The sequence below is a fragment of the Rhea americana genome, unplaced genomic scaffold (assembly GCF_003343005.1).
Source record: "Rhea americana isolate MKP2758 unplaced genomic scaffold, rheAme1 scaffold_111, whole genome shotgun sequence".
In the NCBI taxonomy this organism is placed as follows: domain Eukaryota; kingdom Metazoa; phylum Chordata; class Aves; order Rheiformes; family Rheidae; genus Rhea; species Rhea americana.
In genome coordinates, this window is record NW_028185162.1 from 1,297,043 (window position 1) to 1,311,351 (window position 14,309).

General features: G+C 44.7%; 1 protein-coding gene across 1 annotated transcript; it reads left to right on the top strand.

Annotated features, from left to right (window-relative positions):
• Window positions 1-1,033: 1,033 nt before the first annotated feature.
• On the top strand, window positions 1,034-13,607 carry DHX33 (DEAH-box helicase 33). Its single transcript, XM_085314691.1, has 12 exons — window positions 1,034-1,040; window positions 1,667-1,827; window positions 2,470-2,697; window positions 3,502-3,672; window positions 5,105-5,290; window positions 6,117-6,228; window positions 6,648-6,807; window positions 7,199-7,287; window positions 7,728-7,855; window positions 8,415-8,618; window positions 9,383-9,469; window positions 10,822-13,607. Exons 1-12 carry the CDS (start codon window positions 1,034-1,036, stop codon window positions 11,128-11,130), a joined length of 1,842 nt encoding a protein of 613 aa, XP_085170817.1. The 3' UTR covers window positions 11,131-13,607.
• The last annotated feature ends 702 nt before the right edge of the window (window positions 13,608-14,309 follow it).

The following is a 14,309-nucleotide window of genomic DNA, read 5'->3' on the forward strand; positions in this document are numbered from 1 at the left end:
CGGCGGCGCGGGCAGGGCGACACGTGGCGCCGGGGCGGCGCGGGCCCGTGTGGATCATTAGCGCGTGTATTGCGGGCGGAGCGTTATCGGTTGGGGTGTCCGTGGCCTGGAGCTCGGGGGGSAGGCAGAAAAGCGTGTGTTTTCGCCTTTCCGTTTCACCAAAGAAACCATCAGCTTTAAGGGAAACGGGCGAGYCCCGCGCTTTAGAAAAATAAGTGCCTGCTCACCCACGTCTGYAGGGGCATTTCCTAATTTGATTATATATATGTATTTTTTTGAGTCCAAACTGATATACTTTGTGTTTGACATTCGGGAGCTAAAGACATGCGGGTCCCAGGGTTTCAGCTGCAAATCTGCACTCAGCACCTATTGGAACTTATTACTGTTAGAATTAAATGGGAAACGCTTTGTATCTCACCCCCACAATAAATGAGTGCTGCAGAAAAACCGGTCATGATAATTTTCCAGGCTGCTAGATGGGACTGTATTTATATCCTTTCCTGTGGATATTCCTGAGATTACTGCTTGCTAAATMTATACTGCAAGATGCTACTTCAAATTTTGCAGCTGAAGAGTCAGCTAAATAGCTGTTCTTGCTTTTTCCAGCCTACCACTGCAGTGCTTGTGCTTGGCTTTCCAGTTCTCTGCCTGGTAGTTATTCTTCTGAATTTCTCATTCTTCCTCCTCCTTTTCTTCTAAGTTCTCACATTGCTCCTGCTGTGTGTACTGTGCTGGTGCTGTCTTGCAAGGATTGAGGGTACAAACCTCTGGCTGCTGGAGCMTCACTTTTTTTTTTAGAGATAACAATGTCAGCTGAAATGTGAAATGGGCCAGTTGGAAGTGGAATAGGCATCTGATCTGAATTATAGATGTAATAAAAATGCACAGGAAAATTAATGTTATGTTGAAAACATTCTCTGCTTCTCCATGCGTGTTGCACTTTCAGCTAGTTTCGCCTGCAGTGCCTCTAAGCTCTCTGACTTGTGCTGTCTTATGCTGCCCCCAGTGAGTTACCCTTTTTGTTGTACACGCTATGATCAGTACTGATGTTAACTGTCCATATACTTCTATCACTTCYGCTGCCTTCTGCCTGTAGCAGAGTGGTCTACGCAGAATTTGTACTGGAAATACTCATGGGGAAAATGGGGTAGTGCTCGTTACAACGTGTGCTAATGCTGTATGTGTGGAGAAGGCATTCAGCTGAGTCTGAAGGCGSTGTCTCTGATTTCAGGAAGGCACTGAGGAAGACTTGCGAGCTTACTGGTGCCCTGAGTGCTCTAAAAGAGCCTCAAATCTCAGCTTGCTAATTGCTGTTGTGATGAAAACTTATGTCTGCACAATCATTTCCTTATGTTGGCTGTGTTACACATCAAACGTTTCATATCCAAGCAGACTAAAATATATTTCTGAACCACAGTACAGCTAGAGAGAACTTGGGTGAAATGAGTTTTGTTGAGCAGTGGTCTGGTGGCTAGAGCAAGAAATCTGGGTTTTGTCCCTGGCCTGTCCCTGCTTTATTGTGTGATTTCAGGCAAGTTGTCCAAATGCTTCCTGCCTTTAACCTTCCCATGCTGAGACAAGATTAGAAAACTAACTTAAAAGCTTGAGACCTTTCATTTGAAGATGCTAAAGATGAGAAAAACTCTATTTGCTTGATGTTCCTCAGGAGAAACGGGCTCGGGAAAGACCACTCAGATCCCTCAGTACCTCTATGAAGCAGGAATTGGCCGCCAAGGCGTCATTGCTGTGACCCAGCCTCGCAGAGTAGCAGCTATATCTTTAGCCACCAGAGTCTCGGATGAGAAGAGGACAGAGCTGGGGAAACTGGTAGGTTGCTTTACAAAGTCTTTAGAGCTTTGGTTTAGTACTGCAGTGCCAACTGGACTGTACCATGGCTTGAATGCGTAAGACAAAGAAAGTTAGGACCACAGAGAAACGTGGTCTTTGTTTAATAATATGCATGGATGGAAAAGATGCCTCTTTGCCTGCTTCTGCAGCTCAGTGAGCCCTGTTTGACTCTCTCTGTGGTATTTTACCCCTTGATTTTCATTAGTTTTCCTTTATTTGAAACCCCCCCCAAAAACAAACAAAAAAAAAACAGGTTAAAGAATAAAAGAAAAAGAGTTGCTCACTCTTCCTAGGCTTTCTCTTCCAAGGCTGCTCCTATCCAAAGTCCTGGACACACTGGCAAGGAGAGCCAGAAGCATCTGTGATAAGCTTCTAGTTTGGGGAAAAGCTAACTGGGACACAGTGTTGGGGAGCTTCCTTTGCGCTGGAATATTGGATTCCAAAGGCTAACTGCTCACAGACTGCAAAACACAATATGCTTTCCAAAGSTCTCCCCACAGCCCTAATTGGCTCTGGCTGGTGTGATGGCCAGAGCTCTTTGTGGTCCTTTTTTGACACRATGGCAATGAGGAATGTAAATAACTTCGTGCCTGTGCTTTTTGATGATGATGTCTTCCTTAGGTTGGCTATACTGTACGCTTCGACGATCTTACGTCTGATGAAACTCGAATCAAGTTTCTAACAGATGGAATGCTCCTTCGGGAAGCTATTGGTGACCCCATGCTGCGGAAATACAGCATTGTCATCCTGGATGAAGCCCACGAGAGGACTATTCATACTGATGTGCTCTTTGGGGTGGTGAAGGCGGCACAGAAGAAGCGAAAGGAATTGGGCAAACTGCCACTAAAAGTACGTGCAGCTAAGGTAGCAGAGAAGGGCAGGGATGGGACTTGGACTCCAAGCACTGTGAGTCAATACTGGGTCGGTTCCCAGCATGTGTGACATTTCAGCCTCGAATATTTTCCTATTTCTAAAAAGTCGCTTTAAACCTAAGTTGTTCAGAGTGACCAGCTAGTGACTGTGGGCATGGGATAGCCCATCAGCACAAAGTATCTGGTCATCTTCATTTTGYCCTTTTTCCTAAGATCCCCTCAGGTGTGAGCAGTAGAGGAGGCACGTTGTTTGTGGAGTTTCTGGTATTGTTCCTGAGAGTGCCCTAGAGGTTGAACAGCCCTATGACATTCTCACAATGAGAAGGGAGATTGCACATGTGTCAGGTCATGATTCAGAGCTTGTGCTCCCTTGTGCAATGGACCTGTGTGCGATGCCTGATGAGATGTGAGTGCCTGTCGGTTGCATGATTTTGATGGGGAAGACGTGTAGGGGGAAGCACAGGGTCCCAGCACAGTCCCTGTCAACAGGCTTTTGTGCAGCCCGCCTTTGTGGGTAACTCGGCTCACTTTATTAAATRTTGGAAAAAAATTTTAACGTGTCTTCATTTTATCATACCAGCCCATTACACTTGTGTGATACCAAAGCTGATGACTTTAAAAAAGGAAAGCTCATTCTTTTCTGTCCCAAACTCTTTCTGCTTTTTGCTGTTTGAGTTTATATTGCCAACCTGGGAAGATGGCTTTCAGTTAGTCCTGACTGGCAGGTGTTCTAGTGGGTCTGGATTGCAGTACTAATCCCTGTCCTGTGCTCATATTGCAGGTGGTCATCATGTCAGCTACAATGGATGTTGACCAGTTCTCCCAGTACTTCAATGGAGCTCCTGTTCTCTATTTAGAAGGCAGGCAACATCCCATTCAGATCTTTTACACCAAACAGCCTCAGAGTGATTATCTCCAAGCCGCRCTGGTGTCAGTCTTCCAGATCCACCAGGTATAATGACTTTGTCAAGTTTGTGCCTTCCTTGGGCCATGGGTTGTTCATCAGGATGGGTTCTGCTGCCCAAACGCTGCTTTTCTGCTGTGGCAGAAGCACTGAGGTGTAGGTCCTTGAGATGGGTCAAGCTCACTGCTGCCAAATCAGAGATGTTCCTCAGGTGTTCACTGCATCCTCCAGAAAAAGGAAGGTGAATAGTTGGTGAGTGTGCTGAGTTAATGAGTTGGATTGGTTCAAGGAAGAGATTGACAAATGCCAGTGTTATCCCAAAAGTGTGGAGAAACACTAGAAGCGAGAGGAAAGAAAAAAATGAGACGAGGGAAAAAGGTGCACTCAGTACTTCCTGGGTTCAGCAGCGGTGAGCTGTTAGGTTGGCTCAGCTGCTCGTGAAACGCTASTCAGAGGGTGTTTCCCAGACACATTCTAGATAAGTAGTGGTATCAGCCTGGCATTCTGCTCTTCTGTGGCCTCAAAGTTGTGTGAGTGGACGTGGCTACAGGTACRTGTCACAGACCTCTGCGGTCATGTCGCGTGCCTGTGGATTGGTCATGCTGTCCTGGGCTCGGTGGTGCTCGGGCTATTTTGAAATCTGCCTCTAGGATCTGTGACAGCATGCCCAATCAGACAGCTGATGTGGAGTATGAAGAGGAGCACTCGCATTAGTAAAAAACATGGCAAGTGCATGTGTGAGTGTTGGTAAAGATGTTATTTTACTTCTGCGTCTGCAGTAAAGAGTTGGGGGAGCAACTCCCAAAAGCCCAGATTTAGTCTAAGTGTGGTTTGAAAGTGATCTTTCTAATTAACTGGCAAAGTGTAAATGCAGAGCAAATAGAAATCTATTAAAATAATGGTTCATAAGCATCTTTTGGCTGGCAGTAAATGTTTGAATGAGAAACTGCTAGATAGTTAAATCATTTAATTAAACTGTTTATTATCTTTCATCTAATGCTTTGAAGATGCTTGTTGCTAGGATTTTGGGACTTCCACGTTGAGGCTAGAGTTGAAAGGACACCGCTAAGCAAATGTCASCTCACACCTAATACTTAAAGTTCTTGTAACTTGATTTCTTTTCTTCCTTTTCTTTTTCTTTCTTTTTTTCCCCCCGTGATTACTGGCTTGTACCTGGATGCTTGCTGCCTCTCTCATTTGCTCGTCCTGGATGAGTATTTAACAAAACAAATGTGTGAATTTGAGTGAATCCTCTATCTTGTTAAGATTMAGTCTTGCAAAATGCTGTTTACACTTCACTTCTGGTGAATCCAGTGGGAATTTCAGGCTTTTCCATCCCTTGCATAGAACACAAGTTTTCTTTCTTCCTTACCTACTTCACTGTCTTGCTGTCAGGACAAAATCTCAGATTTGCTGTCATTGTAATCTCTGTTCTTTCTCCCTATCCAATTCATCTTCTTGGTTTTCATTCTGGCTCCAGGAAGCACCTTTTTCTCATGACATCCTGGTGTTTTTGACTGGTCAGGAAGAGATCGAAGCAATGACTAAAACCTGTCGAGACATTGCCAAGCATCTCCCTGATGGCTGCCCMCAGATGATGGTGATGCCTCTTTATGCTTCTCTGCCCTATTCTCAACAGCTTCGAGTCTTTCAGGCTGCCCCCAAGGTGAGGCAATGTGATGGGTGAACAGGATGAGTTCTCTTCTGCTTGAATGGGTATTTGGAAAAAACGTGGAATAAACAGTCTGTAATGATAGTAATTAAGAGTTATTCATAGAATCAGTAAGGTTGGAAGGGACCTCTGGAGATCATCTAGTCCAACCTCCCTGCTCAGCAGGGTCACCTAGAGCGTGTTAGACAGGGTTGCATCCAGGCGATCTCCACTCTGCTGATTTCAATGGTTTCAGTGTGACATAAGACAATGTAACTGTGATGGTATTAACAGATATATAAAATAAATTGTCTGGAATCATGAAAAGAAGATAGGATTAAGGAGAGTGAAAAGGAATTGAAATTTGCACCATTTTGTGTGGATTTCATATCCATATTGCAAAAAGGCACTGCAGTTAATGGGCCAGCCAAATGCTAACAAAGCTAAACACCTAAGGCATATTTGGCAGGGCTATAAGAAGAGGAAATTGTGCTGCCTCAGGCCCATTGCACCTATTTGGCAAATAGATAGGAATTCAGGTCTTCCAGGGATTTTGTGCTTGTGCCAGGAATGAAACCAAAATGATTTAAAGGCATGGTGATAACAGCTCTCCTGAATGGTGTATTTTGTTGCAGCAAGTGTAAGAATGTATTTTAGAAACTGATTAAAAGTATAAATTATCTTAATTTACAAGAGCTGGCATAGCAAACCTAGTATTTGGTCACAGCATGCTGTAGTGCTATGGAGGCCTTGCCTGTGCTGGCCAAAAATAGCAGCCGTTCCACCACTGGAGCTAATCTAAGATAGTTTTTGACTGACTTTAGTTTCCTCTTCTTTCTAGGGTTATCGCAAAGTGATCCTCTCCACAAACATTGCAGAAACCTCCATCACCATTGCAGGAATAAAATATGTTGTGGACACAGGCATGGTCAAAGCAAAGAAGTACAACCCTGGTGAGTACTTCTTTAAGGAACAATGCAGAGATTCTTTCAGTTTTATGTTAGTTATCTGAGACAATTACCCCTACTRGCAGCTGATTTAAAGTAACCCTCTGCACTATCTAAATAGTGCAGGTTTTAGATGTGTACTTTTTTTGGTCTTCCCCTGTGTTYACCTCATCCTGGACTAGGTATCAGCTATATGGGAGTAAAATTTTGTCAAATATGAATCTTCATATTTGAAGATTCTCTTCATGGGCATAGTGCATAATAATTTGTTTTGCTTCAGGGTGTGAGTACTGAACCATGTGAAGTCTGAGCACTGTTTGGATGTGAGGCTACTGGGATTTTTTTGTCGTTGTTCCTCAGGGTTATGTTTTGCAAAGCTCAGTGTTATACAGGCTTTGACTGAAATGATGCTTTTCCATATTTAGAAATCGGTCTGGAAGTATTGGCAGTACAGCGTGTGTCGAAGGCCCAGGCTTGGCAACGGACAGGGAGAGCAGGTCGAGAGGACAGTGGGATYTGTTACCGGCTCTACACAGAGGATGAGTTTGAGAAATTTGACAAAATGACAATCCCTGAGATACAGAGGTGAGAACAGAACCTGTTTTCCTTGATGCTGTCATATTACTTGCCAACACCTTTTTTATGTCCTGTTACACAGAGGGCTGTGTAAAGAACTGAAGAGCAAAACTGGATCTAGGGTTTGACTGATTGACTTGAGAAAGGTGAATTGTGGAGACTAAACAGAAAAACTAGACAAAATTTGCTTAGGTTGGACAGTTGGACTTGAATCTTAACCTTCCTGGTTTAGGAAGTCAGCCTTTACCAGCCAACTTTAGGCTAGTTTCTGTTAGGCTATAGCACAGATCCAAGGACTGTGTCTGAGCTTATAGGCTGATAAAAGCAAAAAGAAAAAAAAAGAAAAAAAAAGAAAAAGAAAAGAAAGTAAAATGTCTCTGTTGTTTTTCTGCCTATGCAGGTGTAACCTGGCCAGTGTGATGCTTCAGCTTCTGGCCCTGAGAATTCCCAACGTACTCACCTTTGACTTCATGTCCAAACCATCACCTGGTAAGTGGTTACAAAGACAGCCTTGGGAGAAGTGGACAAATGAGTGTCTAGTGAACTGCTTAAAAATAGAATCATCAGGACAGCCTGAAAAGATGGAGCATGGCAATCCCAGGGCTGTGAAAGCAGAGCCATCTCTCTGCTGCATCTTTTCCTGGTGGTCCTGAAGTCTCAGATTCATTCAGTGCTATTCACTTGGGCTCTGCCTCATCAGAGCAGGCATGGTTATGGTGGAGAGCTGGTGAGTCCAGCTTCCAAACAGAGCTGAGCAGTTCTGCTAAGGAAAGCTGTAGAGAATCTCACATGGCCTCTGCTCAAAACTAGAGATAACAGCTTTAGCTTTGCCTCTGGTTTTGCTACTCACATCGGAATTAGTGACTGTTTTACTGGATGAAGGGGAATACATCACGGTTTGTGATGCTCGAACCTTCTTGTTTTGACAGATGCTATTCAAGCAGCCATTGAGCAGCTGGACCTGCTGGGTGCTGTGGAGCGAAAGGAAGACCAGCTTGTTTTAACCCCTCTGGGAAGAAAGATGGCAGCCTTTCCACTGGAACCAAAGTTCTCTAAAGTAAAAACTGCAGAACAGATAGCTTATTTTTATCTGCCATACACTTTCTGTTTCCAAGTCCTCAAACACGGTCTGGAATTTGGGGTGGCTGCAGCTGTAGTAGTATATTGGTGATATATGAATGAAGCATAGMTTTCTTCATAGCAGCTGTGCTGGTTTACCTGTCATTTACTGTTCATTTAAGGGAGATATTAAAAGATGATTTGTTTCAAGTAGCACCTCTGAAGCTGAAACTAGTCTAATTCCCTTGTAGTTTCCCAGGATCACTGGCAGCTCTGTTTATTGGCAGGTTCACCATATGTCTAATACTGTAGCAGATTTTAGTCACCATATTTATGCTGTATCTGGACTGGCCAATCTCAAGAAATTGCATGATAGTTGCTGTTAAAGGTGCTTAGTGGCCCTGTAAGAGGATTTACAGTTGTGTCTAGGACAAAAGGTTTATGGAGTTATCCAGAACAATGGTTGGTAAAGTTCTTGGGCTGTTAATGAGTAGAAAAGCCTGCCCACACTGAGTGGATTTGGTCAACCAAAAGTCAGTCTGTTCTGTGATTTGCAGACCATCCTCCTGTCCCCTAAGTTCCACTGTACAGAAGAGATTCTGACCATCGTATCGCTGTTATCGGTGGACAGTGTCCTCTACAATCCCCCGGCCCGGCGGGATGAAGTGCAATCCATCAGGAAGAAATTCATCTCCAGTGAAGGGGATCATCTTACCTTGCTCAATGTGTATAGAGCCTTCAAAAATGTCAGTGGYAACAAGGTAGGGTTCTCTGAAGATGCCGTTGCTGCCTGGGGATATGGTGGTGAGGAGTTCTTTTGACACACAGCAGAGTTACATCTCTGGCCTTCACAGCTTATTATAATGTACATCCTTCCAAAGCATCTGTGAGAAGGGAGGGCTTATTTGTGCTTTACAGTAAGGCAATGGTAGAGTGCTGTGTAGTTGCAAAAGGTCGCCCCCAGAGGGCTGTAGCAGTGCTGGTTGTCAGTGTTTCCTAAGGCCAKGTTTGTAATCGCAGAGCCAGGTCTCTCCTTTGCCTGTTTTCTGCTGGAAACAGGAGGCAGTGAGAGTGTTGCAACTTGCTGATTAACACTTAGACATGCTCTTTGGTATGTCAGGATGCATTGCAAAGACACTGAACATAACTAAGACAGATTTTGATTTATCCTGCCCTGTAAACTCCTCAGTCTGATTTGTGGACCCCATTCTCTGCAACRTCTTTTTTATCCTTGTTGTTCTCATGTAGTTTACCTTCACCACCTGTGGGATACTGAGTGCTCTTTCACAGCACTGTGACCTTGAGAGCAGGGAGAAAACAACACACTGCAATTCCTTCACACTGTGGGAAGCAATATAGACAGAGGGGAGTAATCAGAGGTAGAAATCTGACAGGGGAATGGGTTAGCATCTTTTCTTTAAGAGATGGTGTGTTTTTGAGGATTCTGCTTTTCATATACCCAAAGACTGTCATGCTTATTGGGTGAAGAAGTAGCCCCTTCTAACTCTTGGTATCCCTGCTGCAGGAATGGTGCAAAGAGAACTTTGTCAACAGCAGGAACATGATGCTTGTGTCAGACGTCAGAGCTCAACTCAGGGATATTTGTGTAAAGGTAACTTGTTTGCCATACTGTATTTCGTTGTTTTGTCTGTTCACATTTTTCTTTTCTGTTTACCCTCAAAATGATTTCCCTGTGCACCAAGTCCCAGGAGCAAGAAAAGCTGGTTGTGTTTTCAGTTTGTAATGAGCAAACTGGCACTGTATAAAATTCCTGACTGTGCAGATTGCATTCCAAAATCTTACAGCTGCAGGGCTCAGTGAATCTAGGAGAAGTGAAAAGAGAAGTGGAGCTCTGGGAAGTCTACTCAGGCAAAGAACAGTTTTTCCTAAGGTATCTCCTTGCTGTAGTGCAGGTGGGACTGTGCTGTGTGCCACTGGTGATGTCAGCCTCTGCAGCCCATGGTGGCTGGCTTCTTCTCATAGTAGTGCATTCAGTTTAGGAGAAATGTTCACATCAGCACCACTCCTGCCAGTCGCCCAGGGTGAGGCATAGCATGGGAGCAAGTGCTGAAATACCTGTGGTCTGTATGTGACACGGGAGCCGCACAGCACCCCGTCCCACAGTGAATGCCAGCTGTCCTTGCACTGACTTCCAGAAGGGGAGTCTGGATCCATTTTGAGACTCTTCTCCTCTTTGCTGTTAATCTGGACTGGCCTAATGCCCCAGTGCAAAGCCTATCTGAGTTGAATTCACAAAAGGACTTTTGTAGTTCACAGGCTAGCTGGTTTTCTGGCACCGCATTGAAATGGGGTGTATTTCCCCATGAGGGTGCATATACACACTTGCTTACTGTTTGGCATGAGAAGAGCACAATATGAAAATAACTCCCCAATGGAGCCCCTCTGGACAAACACAGATCTGTGCGAGACGTAAAAGCTGGGACATTTGGCAGTGAGCAATTCCTTGCTCTTCTGGGGGGTGTGACTGCAAAGTGGCCAGTAGCACATTTGGTGCTGTGGCTTTCAGCTCTCCCCCAGGCTGCCAAGGATGCCAAGGGGGCAGGATTTCAGAAGTAGATAGGATGGGCACAGTAGTTCTGGAGRATGAGGAGTACTGAGGCCTTGCCAAGGCTGATGTTTCCCTGCAAAGCACGCGTGAAAGCCTGGCTGGAGCCGAAGCCACAGGCTGTCCTCTTCATGCAGCCTTCTCTCCCAGCACAGTGGAGCCTGCACATGAAGTTAGAACAGTACATGAATTAGCTCTGTAGGCTCAAGATCCCCTCTCTTTTGGTGTCCCAGACATCAGAATGAGAGCCAGAAAGTGATGTGTCCTTCTGGGCTATGCTGGAGCCTCAAGCTTGCTGTTTAACACTTTTTAGATGTGATGTTAGGGGTGTCTGAACTTGGGCTGCAGGATGCTCACTAAAGGTGCTACCTATTGCATTATCTCTTGCTGCTAATCAGCTGTCAATGCCAATGGAGTCTTCRCGCTCAGACACTGGAAACATCCGCCGCTGCCTGGCTCACAGCCTGTTCATGAATGCTGCGGAGCTGCAGCCAGATGGCACTTACACCACCGTGGACTCTCACCAGTTGGTGGCTATCCACCCCTCCTCTGTACTCTTTCACTGCAAGCCGGCCTGCGTGGTTTACAACGGGCTGCTTCACACCAACAAGTGCTACATGCGGGATCTCTGCGTGGTGGATGCGGACTGGCTGTATGATGCAGCCCCTGACTATTTCCGCAGGAAGCTCAGAACAGCCAAGAACTGACCTTTGGGTCCGGAGCCACTGCGTCCAGGATTTTTAGGCTCACTCAATAAGACTGTATTTTGTTTGGTAAGAATGTGCAGAAATGGTAGAGCTTTGCCTTGTAAATCAGGTAAAAACCTTTGAGGAAAATGGCTTCTCTGTGAGAGCCAGACCTCACAAGTCTCCATGGCTTAGAACAATCATCCTTTATAGCAGTTAATTTGTAAAAGAGGAACGAAACAAGTACTCTGTGTGTGTGTGTATGTGTGCGTGTATGTGTGAATGATAAATCTGTGTTGTGAGGGGGAAGGGAGCTGGTATCTGATTCCAGTTTTTAAACTTCAGTAAGTGTTAATGAGTTTGTTTAGGACGAAATGAAGTCTTAAGAGCTCTTCTGAGCAGACTTGGCRTTTTTTTGATGATCATGATTATATCATTAGCAGGTTTTATTGGCAAAAAAAGGAGAAGAAAATTTAAATCTCTACATACAGGGAAAAAATGCCTTTTTAAACTATTTCTAGAAGGGAGGTGCTACTGTCTTTTACCTCATCAAACATCTTCCTGCCTGCATGTCACGTTCACCATGTCATTTGGGACTGTCTGAAAGCTACTAATGGGGTCACATACTTGGACAGGTCTTCATCACCTGTGTCTGTGTCTCAGGGGCTGGTAGTATTTTCTAAGAGGGGCAGTCCAGCCACCTGTGCATTTAATGTTGTCTTTGTTCTACCTTTTGCTGTTAGGACATGTAATTCCTCAGTGTCTGATGAATGTGGAGGAGGCAGCCATAGATTTTSAGTATCTGCCTCTTACCACTAGGAGCCACAGGGCCAATCTGCTCTGTCTAGGGTGGTTTTCTTCCTCTAGGGAGTCAAACTTCTTAAAGCAGGAGGAGGGACTCACTCCTGGGCAGGATGGAACGTTTTAGCAGCAAACACTTAGGTCTTTCCCCACTTTGTGTCTGAGCACTTCTGACTTTGGAGTTGGTACGGCGTCCACAACAGCTAGTCAGGGTAATTTGAGGCAAACTCAGCAAACCAAGTATGAAGATGTAGTTTAGAGTCTAGGCTTCCTTTAAAGGCGCTGGAATCATTCAAAGTTTCTTCTGCTCTGACATTGGTGCTTCTCCCCCGTTCCAGTCCCCAGTTATACTTTGGCTCTCCATGAGAAGTTTGGAGCTTAGCATTGTTTGTCGAGAACCATAGATCCACCATTAGTAATTTTTATTTTTCCATATCCCCTTGGCATCTAGCTATCTTTTTTTTTTCCTATTGGAGAGAAGTGGCAATAAGAATCTTAATCCTCTTTTTAAATACTAGAATTAAGAAACTAGAACCACTCCAAAGGTAAAACTTATTATTTAGTRTGAAGGAAAATGGATTTGTTCCATTGTGATTGTGTGTGGGTGGAGGGAAATCTTAAGTTGTTCTTAAAATGATATCCTAAGTACTTCTAAAATAACCTCTCTGGGAGAGGTAACTTCCAGTTTCAACAGATTCTGTTGACACAGTGTATTAATTTGTATAGACTTTTGGATGAGTTGAACTAAAGCAGATTTGTTATATGAAAGGGTGGGAGAGGAAGCTGTTTTGTAMATGCAGTGTCATATAATATAGGGAGGTTAGCTAACATAGGCTGTGATGGGGTTTTTACTCTTTGACTAAAGTGGTGTTCAGTTCTTTCTTGTATTCTTCAGGCATCTACTTACGACATTTTAATGGGACTGCTCAGGGATGCAGTCATTTTGGCAAGCCCGTATTCACTCCGTTTGCTTGGGGAGTAAATAAGCTGATGGCTTTGCTTGTGTGATCTGTGGGAACAAGCTGCRCTTTCCATTTAATTAGATGTCCTTTCTGGTTACACACATCATGGTTACACAGTGCATTGCAATATGCTTTCTCTTTGGGTGCCCAGTATTGACTTACCTTGGTTCTCTCTGGGAAAACTGGGGCAGATGCCTTTCCTCCTCCTTTTTCCTGCCGCCCCCTTTTTTTTCTAAATGGAATTTCACTTGTGCTGATCTGCAACGTGCTGTCTCCAAAGAGAGTAAATAGGAATMCAGTTTACAGTCTTGTCTCTCAGCCTGTTCCTGGGAAGAGTGATACTGAATATTTGCAGGGATCCACTGGAAACAGACTCACATCCCTACGTTGTGCCTCTTTGTGGTATTGTTCCTTAGTGGTAAAAAAAACACACCAGTGTGCGGGGCACAGGCAACAGTTGCCACTTTTGTATGTATGACCAGCTATAGTTTTGGATTGATATTTTAAGATTACACTRTTTCAGTTGTTGTAACTCACACAAACTGCAGGGAATGATCAAAGCACTGTATGTAACTATTCCTTGGTTATGCAGAGTGCGTCTGTAGGGGAAAATGGAATAAAAGCACATTTTGCTTGGGCAGTCTAATTAAGCAGACTGTTTAAGGGAATAGGGAACTGATTTAGAAGTAACTAATTTGTACATTTTTTCCCCCTAATAAAGAGTGATGGCTAAAATCCTAGTCCCAGGGGTATTTTGTGAGGGGGGAAAGCTGTAGAGTGAAAAGAAATGATCACAGGGGCATTTAGGTTCAAGTCTTAGTAGCAGCACTTTGAATTCGGGTGGGGAGTACCTGCTTTAAGCAATCTGCGGTTTCAGTGTCACTGCAGCACTTCGGATTTTAAGATGAAATGTTAGCACGGGTCAGCGAGGCTGGGCTYGGCGTACCGCGCGGGACTCGAACGCCAGGGTGGAGCCGGGAGTGAAAATCCTCCTTTGATGCCGGGGTATCCGATCTCYGCAGGCAGAGCCCTGCCGCGGGCGCCGGCTGGTCTGCTGTGCGCCGGGCGATGCAGGGCCGCGGCGCCAACTTCTCGACAAAGCGAAGGCTTAARGGCGGGCGGCAGGCTGCCCTGGTCGCGCCTCCCTCGAAAATATTTATTGTGAAAGGCTACAAAAAAATCAGAGTTTGTCCTCTTTCTGAGTAAATTACTGAGGACTTGCCAGAAAGGTGACTTTTTCTAGTAGAGAAGAGGGAGGATATGCAGAAATAAAGCTTTCACCACTTAAGGGTGCTTTCTGTCGTTGCAGTCAATCTTGACGCCGCAGCGTTTTCTCCACCTCTCTGAAGCTTTTTTGTGGCCCTTTGGACAGTACTGAGCGCAGGGGCGGGAGAGCTGGTAAATACTGATGTTTTTATGAGTGGCGTTTGCTATTTT